The sequence below is a fragment of the Pollicipes pollicipes genome, unplaced genomic scaffold (assembly GCF_011947565.3).
Source record: "Pollicipes pollicipes isolate AB1234 unplaced genomic scaffold, Ppol_2.1 Scaffold_5724;HRSCAF=6776_pilon_pilon_pilon, whole genome shotgun sequence".
In the NCBI taxonomy this organism is placed as follows: domain Eukaryota; kingdom Metazoa; phylum Arthropoda; class Thecostraca; order Pollicipedomorpha; family Pollicipedidae; genus Pollicipes; species Pollicipes pollicipes.
In genome coordinates, this window is record NW_023596746.1 from 7,913,371 (window position 1) to 7,926,925 (window position 13,555).

At 52.9% G+C, this 13,555-nt stretch overlaps 1 protein-coding gene across 1 annotated transcript; it reads right to left on the reverse strand.

Moving 5' to 3' along the window:
* Positions 1 to 235: 235 nt before the first annotated feature.
* Positions 236 to 12,283, reverse strand: LOC119102424 (chaoptin; the record flags this gene model as incomplete). The annotated part of the gene is given in 4 exon segments (XM_037225791.1): positions 236 to 513; positions 1,027 to 1,310; positions 3,001 to 3,111; positions 12,139 to 12,283. Coding segments are annotated over 4 exon segments (818 nt in total), but the record flags the coding sequence as incomplete, so codon positions are not given.
* Positions 12,284 to 13,555: the final 1,272 nt, after the last annotated feature.

Genomic DNA, 13,555 nt, shown 5'->3' on the forward strand with positions numbered 1-13,555 from the left:
TGGTGCTGCAGCTAGTTGTTTACGTTGACAAGTTAATTTTGTGTCTTGAGCATTGCGCATTCGCCAATTAAAGACGAGATCGCTTAATTGGCTCGCACTGCCCCGCTATTCAATCTAGAGCAATCAGCCGCACTCCACAAGTTCGACGACCCATCTCCGGAATCACTTATAATCTGGCTTGGGGGCCTCATGCGGTGCGCTGGCTACCGGCCCGTCGCTCCCGCTAGGTGTTCTGTCATCCGCCTCCCCAGTCACGCACCCCATGGAAGGCGTCGTCATCGATCCAGCTGACGCGGTTGTGTGCCAGGAAGAGCCTGGTGAGGTGGAGGCCGGCGAAGGCGGCGCGCCGCAGTCTGGTCAGCAGGTTGTACTGCAGGTGCAGGTCACGCAGCCGCACGGAGCCGTTGAAGAGGCGCCCGGGCAGCTCCTCCAGCCGGTTCTGTGAGAGGTGCAGCTCCACGAGGCGGCGCGGCGCGCCCACCGACTCGGATGGCAGCCGGCTGATCGCATTACCTGTGAGGAGGGGAGGAGGGGAGGGGGGACGGAAGGTCAGGAAGGACGCCAGCATATAGTCGGGCGCCGGTTCAGATCTTGACACCAGTGGTGCGTTTATGCATGAATACCGTCACAAGTCCAACATCATGCATCTGTTTACATGCGAATCTAGGTCCCGCGCTGTGCGTTAGCCGCTGCGCGTCTGGGAGACCAGAGGTGCGGGGTTTGATTCCCCGCGGTGCCCGCCCTTCCTGCCAGGGTGGGAGGCAGGTGACGCCATATAGCCTCAGCAGCTGAGTGCCTCGTAAAGCCCCAATGACACACAGATCTCGCGCTGTGCCAGAGCCAGAGAATCTAGATCCTGCGTTAGGGCATCGATGGGGTTACCCGTTGTACCAGGGTAGCCCCATCGACATTGTCGTCCAGGGCTAAACCTAGCACAAAGCGCATGGACTTTGAAGAGCCCAGCGTCCGAACGTCGACCCCGCGTCCACTCAGCAGCCACCCCTTTCGCGTCCGCTCAGTTCGCACCTCTGAGTTGGAGCCGGTTGAGCCGGTGCAGCTTGCGGAGGGCGTCGACGGGCAGCTGCTGCAGCTGGTTGTTGTTGGCTGTGAGCACCTGGAGGCCAGCAGGCAGCGCGCTGGCCGGCAGCTGCCGCAGCAGGTTGCTGTCCAGGTTCAGCGAGACGAGCCGCTCGAACGCGCCGAACGTGCCCGGCGCGAGCCGGCGCAGCTCGTTCTCGCCGAGGAACGCCTGGCTGAGCGAGCGGCGCAACCAGCGCCAGTCGGCTGGCCGCAGCTCGTGCAGCATGTTGCTGCGGGTGGCACCGTCAGGTCAGCCGGCCCCCGGCCGCATCAGATCAGCCCCCTCCCTTATCAGGACGACAGGCCCCCGGCGCCGTCAGGTCAGCCGGCCCCCGGCCGCATCAGATCAGCCCCCTCCCCTTATCAGGACGACAGGCTCCCGGCACCGTCAGGTCAGCCGGCCCCCGGCCGCATCAGATCAGCCCCCTCCCCTTATCAGGACGACAGGCTCCCGGCGCAGGCAGGTCAGCCGGCCCCCGGCCGCATCAGATCAGCACCCTCCCTTATCAGGACGACAGGCTCCAGCACCGTCAGGTCAGCCGGCCCCCGCCGCATCAGATCAGCCCCCTCCCCTTATCAGGACGACAGGCTCCCGGCGCAGGCAGGTCAGCCGGCCCCCGGCCGCATCAGATCAGCACCCTCCCCTTATCAGGACGACAGGCTCCAGGCACCGTCAGGTCAGCCGGCCCCCGGCCGCATCAGATCAGCCCCCTCCCCTTATCAGACGACAGGCTCCCGGCGCAGGCAGGTCACCGCCCCCGGCCGCATCAGATCAGCCCCTCCCCTTATCAGGACGACAGGCTCCCGGCACCGTCAGGTCAGCCGGCCCCCGGCCGCATCAGATCAGCCCCCTCCCCTTATCAGGACGACAGGCCCCCGGCGCAGGCAGGTCAGCCGGCCCCCTGCCGCATCAGATCAGCCTCCTCCCCCCTGGAGCCATCAGTGCGACAGGCCCGCAACGCTGGCAGGTGGGGCAATGCCGCCGGTGGGCGGCCCGACTGGCGGACGAAACCAGCGAGGGCAAGACCAGCAAGAACAGTCTCCAGCAAGAACAGTCTCCGGACGCACAAAACTGCGTGGGCTTCAGGGAAGACTGAACGGAGGGAACGTGCATATGTACTGCGAGAGAAACCTCTTGTGAGAGCATCTTTAGATTAGAAACAAGCATTTGAGATTACGCAGACAAGCAGCAGTCGATTGCTGAGGTCATTTATGCACCAAGCACGAGAATGATCACAGTTAGCAATCAGCGCAACGCTCAGAGCACCTACAATTTAGAGCGACAAAGGCGCGCAGGCCGGCCGAGACGATGCCATCCTGGCAAGCGTGAGGACGCGTCGAAACAACGAGCAACTAGCTGACTGTAGTGGCCTGGTCTTTGTGTGTCATCCTAGTTAAAGCACATAACGGCGCCCTTGACAGTTTGCTTCAGTGCGTTACCGTGAGACGCCCCAGGAAGCGTTGGGCAGGAGATAATTGGTCCCGCACAAGCCAAGAAGACGCTCGCGCCGCGTGAAAAAACGTCACACCAGAGCTAGGATTTTGTTAACGGGGAGGAGCTCGGTGAGTACGCATCACGCCGGTTTTTTTTAACTCCCTGTCGGAGCCATCTATGCCGAAAAACGAAAATCTGCGCTCACGAGGAAGAGGTCGCCCCGGCCTCACAGCGCCCTAACTGCACCCCTATCGCAATTCACGACCAATCATGGAAGACCACGGGAACGCACAGTTTCAAGCGTCTGTCCAGCACACCAGTTAAAAACCATGCGACAATCTTGTCCGCTCGGACGGCGGGGCCAGGCTGCCGCCGAGGGCGGCTGGAGACGGCGTCACTCACCACCGGCGTTATGCAACGCGTGCAAATCGAAAACGATGGCGGCCTTTGATGACTGGGCTCTGACATTTACCGGCGCCACTCACCCGTACAGATTGATGAAAGTCACGTTGGTCATTGAGTGGAATAACTCTGACGGCAGTGAGTAGAGCTGGTTGAAGCTGAGGTCGAGCGAGCTGAGCGTGCGACCCACGGACCTGGAGCAGGAGCAGAGCACAGCAGATCACACGGAGCTCTACTGTTACCGGTGGCGAGGGAAAAATGGAGAGGAAGGAGAAGGAGAGAAGGGGAAGGGGAGAGAGAAAGGAGCGACAAACAGAAAAGGGGAGATGTAGACATAGGTAAGGAAGAGAGAGAGAGAGAGAGAGAGAGAGAGAGAGAGAGAGAGAGAGAGAGAGAGAGAGAGAGAGAGAGAGAGAGAGAGAGAGAGAGAGAGAGAGAGAGAGAGAGAGAGAGAGAGAGAGAGAGAGAGAGAGAGAGAGAGAGAGAGAGAGAGAGAGAGAGGAGAGAGAGAGAGAGAGAGAGAGAGAGAGAGAGAGAGAGAGAGAGAGAGAGAGAGAGAAGAGAGAAAGAGAAAGATAGAGAGGGAAGGAGGGGGGAGGGCAGGGGAGGAGGGTTGAGTGAGGTGTAGAGGGTGAGAAAAGTGGTATTTTTGATACATTTGTTGATAGCATATGTCCAAATACAATACTCGAGAAGACTACTGCAAGAAAGCGGTAATCGAGCTCACACAGTCCAGATACATTGGTGAGGGTTAAGACGACGACGCACTGGCCAGCGTAAGAGCAAGCATCGCTATTACATTGATCATCGCGGAGTCGCATAGGTGTGGCCGATATTGTGTCTTTACATGAGAAGTTGATTTAAAAATGCTCCCGTTATCAGCGGCCTGGCGAGACCACACAAAGCTGCATCGGTGTAACGGGTGGGATTGTGCATGGAGACCGTATCCACTCGCCATGGAAGCGCCTCTGAGCACGGTCGAGCCCGCGTCACAAATATAAAACAGCTTGAAACGTGTTGAAGTCACTGCTGGGCGTCAGCAGAGGGTAACATCTAAAGTATTGCTGACGGATCAGCGAATTTAAGTTTGGTAGTTGATCTCCGCATGCATGCATGTCGTCCGTTCTATAGTTTGACGGGACCTTAAGAAAGTGCTAGTGGACAAAAAAGACACACAAAAAGACACATTAACTAACAAACACAGACACAAAAAGACACAAGACACAAGTTTTAGGCCCAGTCTCGGGTTATCACAAAGGAGTGACTTCCTGAAAAAGTTCCGTGAAAAAGCAGAACTACGTCAACACTATCTTAAAATTGCCTTGCCTTTCTTCACATATACGCTAGACTCGTTGGTCTTAAATATTAAATAATCGCTAGAAATTATTTCTCTGGATTGCTGCGCACCATACGTTTACGTGATGAGATGTCAGTTCGATCTTTTAGATCTGTGATTGAAGGGTGAAACATACGGCTAAATTGACCGGAGTTGACCTAAGTTGATCGAATTACACCATCGGTGCCTACGGAGTAAACGTTTGCACCGCATTGGCCAAGTTTCAAATGTTCTTGAGGCCAGTAGACAGCGTAGCGCAGCCAACTCAGAACAAACACTTCACGGCACCACGTATATTTTCCGACTTGGTGACGAGGTACTTAAAGACCCACTGTTTTTGCTGGTATACTATTCTGAAGCAGTTAAAATGCATGAGTTCCGAAAAAGCCTGCAACTTTAGGCGTTAGCTCCAGCTTTCAATGCATTCATGATCGGTAAACATTTCCTGGTACAGTCTCGCGACGAGAAGATATACTGCCGGCCTACAGGCTCCACTACAGCCAGGCCAGTATTGACTGGGCATCGGCTACCGCTGTCTCAATATTTGTACATAACAGATAACATATAGGCGTACTTTGCTTTTAACAGCAACCATATTTGTAGCATTAACGAACGACATCACGGCGCCTTGGATGTGAAAAAGAACCATGCCTGGACCAAGTTGCGTTGAACACAGGTAAGAACGTGCATGCTTTTAAATCGCGCCGCATAAGCAGGTGAGTCGCGACGTATGATTTCACCGACTTGTTTAGTTCAGGAATACCTCTGGATCAGAATTTGAGCTTCATAAACGCATTTCCGATCCGTGTATTTACATTGCATAGTTAACGAATGCACAGCTTTGCAATTAGGATTGATAAAACTGGGGTCTGGCTAAAAGCTTCTTGCATGATTTCTCGGTGACATATTGGTACAAGGTAAGCCTATCGATCGTTGTGCACTAAGCTGTGCTGTTTGAATTTCTACATATCTTCAGTTCTGTCGAGTCATCTTATGGTCGCCTAGCGTGACGCACCGTCCTGACAATAAACACCAATCAATATGCAGTCGTGTGAGACTCATTCTATTAGTGTTTGATGACATCAGGAAGTAACGGCATACCAAAGCTTTAAAAAAACGCACAACCCAACAACACTCCCTTTCCTGCAAACGCCACCGCTGTGCGCAATAACTTCTCCCCACCCTCACCTCCACCTCCACCCCCACCCTTTCCGATTCTCATCTTGTATCGCATAAACCGATAATTGCCTTCTCAAGCCAGGTGGGATCTTTCAGGTTGGGATTCCTGAACAGAAACTGCAAGACTCAGCTGGCTGGGCTCAAGGTCGAGCTACGCCAAAACGGCCAGTCAGCTGTGGTCAGACCGAACTCACGACAGCTCACGAGATCACCTGATTAATAACGGCAAAAGAGATGGGCAAATGAGTTGCAAACAGAGGAGCAAATGAACTGAGTTTTACTTTTGTCAGTCACACAAATACCCATCCAGGTGCAGGTGTGCAATTTAGTATCTTGCAACTAAGTTTTCCATCATGATCAACATTTTCATCGCGTACCCAAGCGGACATTTCCGTGCTTTTGTTAAAAACTACGCTACGTATATAACACGGTCAGTTCCGATCCATGCAGGCTGACACGTGTCAAACATTCCTGTATTTACAAGCGGGTGTCGACCTAATGCAACAAATCAAGTAACACGCTTCAATGTTTTACGCATATCACAAAACCGACGGCTATGTTGCACCGGTATGGTTCCGCTCAGTAAAACACATGCTTTATGTGCATGGAATCAAAAGGTTTACAAAGAAGACATTGGATACCTCATAACTGAAGACAGTTAAGTGTACGGCTCTTATGTAAGACGGGGATGCCATCTGGATTTGGTGATGTCATTTGGTGACTAAACGAAGAAAACATGACACTTGTTTAACACAAAATAAAAAAGCTAATTGCCAGTTTATCATGAAAAACGGCTATACCAGACGCTTACACCGGTATTCAAACTATCCGAGCAATTACGTAGTCCAGTCCCAAACATTTCAAACGCTCTCCCTCTAGAGCCTGGAGTTGAGCTTATCATAGTTGCGTGTATTTAGTGCAGACACCATTCAAGCGAAGCGGACATGTTTCTGCAATCATTCTTTGTGACTATCTGAAAGGGTTTCCGTGCTACGTACGGGCTGTGAGCGGTCTAACTTATACAGACGGGCGAAGGCATCGTCAGACGGCCGAATTCGGGGCAATTTATTCTGCGGCGGCCGGATGCGAAGTGAGGGAAAATTCACATCGCCTCCGCCCGATCAGCAGAAGGCGATCAAACTCGATTGCGAAACAACCGGCTGAAAATCCTGCGCACCTCAAAGTCCGCCGGGAAACGAACCAGATGTTTCAAAAGAATGACGATGTGTGTAGTTGGCCGGATGAAAATAGAGCTGTGTGCATGCAGTCAAATTTCAATTGAAACCTGGTTTAGACAGAACAACCCTAACAGTGCTGCCGAGGACGATGCCGGCTTGTGTGCCCCAGCGCGCCAGCATAAGCCGATGATGCACGCCTCGTGACGTGTGTGGTTATGTGCACGTCATGCACGTCATCACTGCACGGAGTTCACATCCTCACCCGCACGGTCGCACGCTCTTTCAACGTTTCACCTGGCCAGGCGCTGCTACGTTCACGGGTCGTGTGCGACTTGCGTTCGGTGGGTGAGGTGAACACAAGCCGTTCAACGGCTGCGGCGAGGCTGCCGATGTCTGCGTCACCGAACCGACCATCGGAGCAACGACCACGCGCGGCGCGGTTTCGTCTGGCTCCAGCAGTTGCAACGAAAGTTAAAGGAAGTTAAGCTGGTTAGCAAATCGCCCTCATTGTTGGTTCGTTTGGGGAGTCGGTGACGTGCCTCTCGGGATGCTAAACTCGACTGTATAGCTGGTGGGAGCGGCAGTTTGGCTGCGATCAGGCGGAAAACGGGGTTACTCTCCCTCTCCGAATAATCAACATTCAAATGGTAAAATGTTAGACGCAACAGAGGAAAATGAGTGTATGGATGAAACATGCGACGTGATTCTGATTGCCCCGCTCATGTGACTATGAGACTTCATGCCCATTGTGCAAAGGTCGCTGGTACACTTACGCACGTAACACATGAACAAAATAAAGATCACGTGACACGTTTTCCAAACTGGCGGTGCAGGCTGGAGTCCTGGCTTGTCAGGGCTCGGGCCCGCACGGACAACAGCCCCTACTGGCATGGCTTGGGCAATCGAAAAATTTGGCCCCTCCCCTTTAGCTAACTGTACCGGAGACCACAAACAACAGTCAAGCAAGGCCACTGCATGCACGGCCCGCCGGCGTCAAATGGTTCCCTTGCTATCGAACAAATAAGGCGCCGTTGGGGGTCGGGAGAGGAAAGCCCACTCGACTTCGGCGCCTCGTGCCGCCCGCGCCATACACTCCCCACACACCGAGAGTGGCACTCCGACTTCCACGCCACTCGGCTTGGCTTTATGTGCGGGGACATGCAGCGTCTCAATGTTTGTAGTCGATGCGTCTGCTGTATTGTATGTGGTGGGACTGATGTCAACGTTCCTTGGAAAATCATACTGGCACCCGGAATTCTGAATCCGTCCCCAATGTACCAGTCCTTCACATGAATCCTCAATGCGCTACACTATGGAGACTGCAACAGCGTTACGAGCACGACTGCGTTTGTAAAATTTACGCATTTGAATTTGTCCTCCACCTACCACACAACCGTTCAATTGTGTTAACAAAAATTCCATTATATGCGTAAGTGTTCTAGGTTTCCTTTTAAACTCACACCCCGCCACTTCTCAATACGCAGAGATCACAGGAGCATTACGTGGGAATGAAAAAAAAAACGCCGAAATCCGAAGAATAAATTGTATGGTGTGGAGGTTTACTGCTCGACGGATATACAATATAGGTATATAATACAATGCTGCTTTTATTGACCACCAAGATCTTGGTTACTGCGAGCAAAATATGCGATATTTTACATTATCAGCAACATCTACCACGCGTCGCAATGAGCCAAAGGAGTGCTTAGCCTAGTTCAGCACAGTAGGGTCAATCGAATGATACCATGCCAGTACTGTTCGGTACATTTCATTCATGTGTCAACCTTCGACTTTTCTGACCTTGCGTGACGCTGCGTAGAGCAAAACAGGCTAAACATATTGCAAATTATGTAGACATGTTCAGTACACACGGAGCTATCCTTTGATACCATTATCGGCCGTGATAGTGTAGGAACACCTTTCTTAAATTTGAAGATTGTACATAGCGCATGCTATTGATTTATTGACTAATCTAAAGCCAAAATTAAGCACATTTGTTAGTGAATGTGCCAGAAACTCACACATTGTTTTTACGATGAGGGGGCAAAATTGCTTAATTGCGGACTTCATAAAAGGTCACGGATCCAAACGGTCGGGTATTGACCTTAGAAAGATATCAATGCCTTTCGTAGGCTTCTTAGCTCATTTGAGTTTTGAAGACGTGCTGACCTTATTGGATGTTGTTTTTATTTACAGTTTTTTGATAATCTGCATTCGCTGCCTCTGATACGATTATTCCCTCTGCAGCTTGACCCCGTGGCCCCACTGGGCTAAAACTTTCGATATCAACCCACTCATCTAGAAGATTCCATGTACCAAGTTCCAGGCAATGACGAGACAAGGGATAGGGTGCAACATTTGGGTCCAGCTGCACGATTTGTCCTAGAACACCCAAATCCCTAGAATTTCGACTACATAGACCTGGGACACAGCTCATGAAAGCCTAGTATGCAAACTACAGCTCCCCGGCATGCACCTCATTGACCCGAAGCATGCATTCTCACACCTGGAATGGCTCCCACAGAGGCATGGTATGACACCCATGAAGGCCTTCTTTTCTGCCCGTGACCCTCCTGTGACTGATCGTTGGTAGGTGCGGCCCCTTGGAGTGCAAGCGGCTCCGCGCTCACCCATAACAGGCGCGCCATTTTTGAACCACTCTGCCAGAATGCTGGATGTTGCCAGATTTCCTAACGATGCACCAGCCTGCTGCTACGATCTGACTTCTTACTGTCTGTGGGCACCGATTCGTGTGGAAACCCGATCTGATTTGACCGCAGCGCCTCTGTTCGTCAGACCGTCCTTTCTGCCCCCAGAACTGCACATGACATGACCCCTATCCTCGGTAAGCCCTGGTCTGCTCTCTGCTCCTTGGGGCCGGCGCTGGCTTGATTTCGGCTCAGTAGATCCCTCTGACCCGATCTTTGCTCATCTAATATCATTTGACCTCACCTGACATCACCAACCTGACCCAATACCATTTGACATCACCTGACATCACCAGCCTGACCCCATCCCGTCAGACCCCGCTCTGGCCCGAGCTCTGGTCGTCAGACCCTGCCATGACATGACCTCCGCTCATCAGGTCTCAAATGGCATGAACTTCGCTCAGCAGGTCTCCAATGCCTTAACCTCCGCTGATCAGGTCTTCGATGACTGATCCCCGCGCACGTAGCACCATCTGACCACGCCTTTCCTTGCCACCCCCTGCTCTGACCTGACGTTTCTTCTCGTCTAACCCTGTCAGAGCGAGATGTTTCTCGCCAGACACTGCCCGTCAGAGCCCGTCAAAAGCTGACCTCTCCGCGCCAGACCTTCTCTGACCTGACCCCGGGTCACCCGACACCACCTGACCCAACCTCCATTTGTCAGACCACACCCGACCCGGCAGCCATAGCCGCCGGCAGTCGAGCGGCGCCGGCCGGCCGGCACCTGCGTCCGGCTCGCTGGGGGCCGGCCGCGAGGTGCGCGCATTGATTTCAGCTGGGGCTCAGCATGGTTTACGGCCCTCGCGGGCGTCGCGCCGCCCCAGCGCACGTGACCCCGGCCGCAAGCCGACCGGAGCCGGAGCCGGAGCCGGAGCCGGAGCAGGGACCGCGGCTGTGGCCGGAGCCAGAGCCCATATCGGAAACACGAACAGGCACTGCTGCCAACGCTGAAGTATTACGGCGAGCACGTCTAAAGCATCGGGCGGCGCGGATCCGGAGTGGTTCCAGCCGACGGACACGGCAGCTGAGGTGGGACGCAGGTGCAGGGGCGTTGGCAGCATTTCGCATTGGGAGGCTCAAAGCGACTTTTCATTAAACATTCCGCTACGGGAGAGCCGCAGGCGCGCGGAGTGACTCGCATGGCCGGCAATGATATAACATGCTAAGTATATTTTCTTAAACGTCTACCTGGTTAATTTATTCTGTCAACGTATATTCACACGTGTATGATAGCATGCTAAGAATCATACAAGAAGGAAGGAAACCTCGTGTCCCAGCGGCTGCTCCAATGTTCCCGTGTCAGCAGGTGAATCACTGGGCTGTCGCGTCACTGATAGTTTTTTAGGAATATTACGAACATTGAAAAATAGACCCATTCTGCTTATCAAGCGCTTCATCCGCACACCCTCTTGTCGAACATGTACGAGTGAATGGTGCGGCCCGCGCCATGGCAACACAAACAAGGCAACATCTCTCATATGCCTCAGTCGTTTTCGTTCTTTGAAACATGCGCGCGAATCGCTTCCAGAACATCTGCTGCAAAGCAAGCATCAAGCGATCGTCTTCATATTGGCAACCACCGCTGCTGGACACATCCAGTTAAAACGTTTAGCCGAGTAATGAGCCTCTCCGTATGCAGGCATTGCAGCAGTGATTGTCGTGATTGTGGCCCATGATTAATCGATTCTAAATGCACACCATTACCACAACTAAAGAATAGGTAAGTCCGCACAAATGTATGCAGTGATAACTGAGTAATGCCTCATGTCTGGTGAAAAGACATGAAAAGACATGAAATATCATTTTGGTTAGGTGACCCAAACATTAAGATAGTCGAAAATCTGAGAGATGAAGACGCAGGGACGGAAAAGGAAATAGGGCACAGCCTCAAAAACTGCGGCAAAGGCCGCAGTTCTTCCCACTAACGCTGAATACAAGGGTAACATCAGAGTTATGGCACTGCATTATACAAAAGGCATTTGCAGGATGTTCAGTCCTTTATACTTGGGAATCTTCGCGCCCTTCTTAAGAAGAGAGGAGGTGGTCATTAAAAGACTGGACTCACTAAAAGCATTCCCAATGATATCTTTCCTGGAACGAGCTGAACACTCAACTATCTACGTTTTCATCCAACAAGTATTGCACATAAGTTGTATTTCCATCTTACTTGTCTCCTTTAGACGTGGAATTCCGGACAAAATGCTGCCATAATAAAGCGCCATCATGTGATGCTTCATGAACTAGTCATTAGGTTAAAACTTTACGCATCGTCATGGCACAGACGGGAAAATTTGGCAAGAGGAAGATATCAGCTTTCTAGCGTTAGATAGCCTTGGTACCAGCTGAGTAAGGATAATTTATCGCTAATCTATATTTCTTAATCCATAGGCCATTTATTGGTATGGTTTGTGCGGCCACACAATTTCCACTCACCTTCGTGTCATGTCACAATCATTCTCTGAACACGTTTTCTGGTGTTAATGGAGGCTTCGGTAATTTATCACCCAGTCATCTTGTTAGTTTCAGAGTGAAATGGTGTGTGAAATGGCTGAGAAGAAGCAGAGGCATTCAAGGAAAATAACAGTCGGCGCATCTTGGCAAAACGAAATGTTGAAACCGCCGGAGAAAACAATGCAACGGCCTTCCGTTTGGTCAAAATCTCCCAAATACGCTCTTCCGGTATTGGCTTAACGAATTGCGTCGGATGTGTGATGTGGTCTGGCCACAGCACGAGGACCAGGCCAGTCCCTGGCCGCTGGTGTGCGGCGCTGGGCCGGAGACCGGGACGGTGCTGCCGCCGCGCCCGGTCGGTGAGCCCACCTGAAGGCGCCCGGGTCGATCCAGGTGATGCGGTTGCTCATGAGACGGAGCGTCTGGACGCGGGTGCCGCGCAGTCCGCGCTCGTCCAGCCGCTGCAGGCCCGAGTTCAGCAGCTCCACGAAGGCTAGCGGGCCCGGCGGCAGGTCTGCAACACGTCAGCCGGGGAGCGGGCGGTGAGCAGTCAGCCGCCGACCGCCGCTGCCGCCCACAAACGGCCACACCACCTCGAGCGAGCGCTGGCGGGGCCGCTCCACACAAACGTCGGCCGGTTGGCACACCGCGCCGCACCCCAACAGGCCACCTCACACCGGATACGGTCGGGCGGCATACACACCGCGCCCAAATATGCCGCCTCATACCGGAGACGGCCGGGCGGTATACAGCATTGCGCCCTAATAGGCCACATCATACCGGAGACGGCCGGGCGGCATACACACCGCGCCCCAAATATGCCATCTCATACCGGAGACGGCCGGGCGGCATACAGCACCGCATGCCGACCAGACCGCGCCACAGATGCTGGCGCTCTCCCGCGCCGCCCACTCAACTATCACACCCGGACATCGCCAGGGCAGGTTCAGCAGGTACTACCACTAGATCAGCTTCCGCGGACAGGTGGGCGGCATCAACTGACAGCAGCTGGACAGCTACAACACACACAAGCAGACCAACTGAACGGAGTGAAATGAGCCTCCTCAACAGGTTTAAGCATAGCAATTAGCCATAGGCAAGCAAAGCTGCTGAATCGGGTAAACAGAGCACGTGCCCAGGGTGCGGACGAGGAATTGTTGCACCTGGATCGTGCGCGCCCAGGGACCGAGCCAGCAAAAGCCAACCGAAGAAATCACGAAAGACAGGTCAGTCAACTTACAACATTACCAAACAAAAATGAGAAAAATGGCCAGTCAGATGAAAGCTGACAATCGACAGTATCTGAGGAAAAGCACAGGCACAGGCGTACAGTGCGACCGGCGGGCCATATGTAAGTGTCAGCCCCCCCCCCCCCCCCCCTCCTCCTTTCCACGACGTGGCGTCTTCCCGCTGAAAACTGGCGAGACTGAAACAGGGGAGCTTCAGGGAAGTGCCATTGGTTGTTGTCTGTAAACAGAATATGAAAAGTTATTGGACCGCCGAAAATAGAGAAGTTGGCTTCCATTCTATGTCAAGCTTTTACATATGTTCTATAGTTTGTGGCACATTCCGCTCTGCAAATCTGTTCTCCGCAGCTTTTCCTCTCTCTCTCTCTCTCTCTCTCCTCTCTCTCTCTCTCTATCTCTCTCTCTCTGCTCTCTCTCTCTATCTCTCTCTCTCTCTCTCTATCTCTCTCTCTCTCTATCGCAGATCTCTCTCTATCTCTCTCTCCTCTCTCTTCTCTGCTCTCTATCTCTCTCTCTCTCTCTCTCTCTCGCTCCCTCCT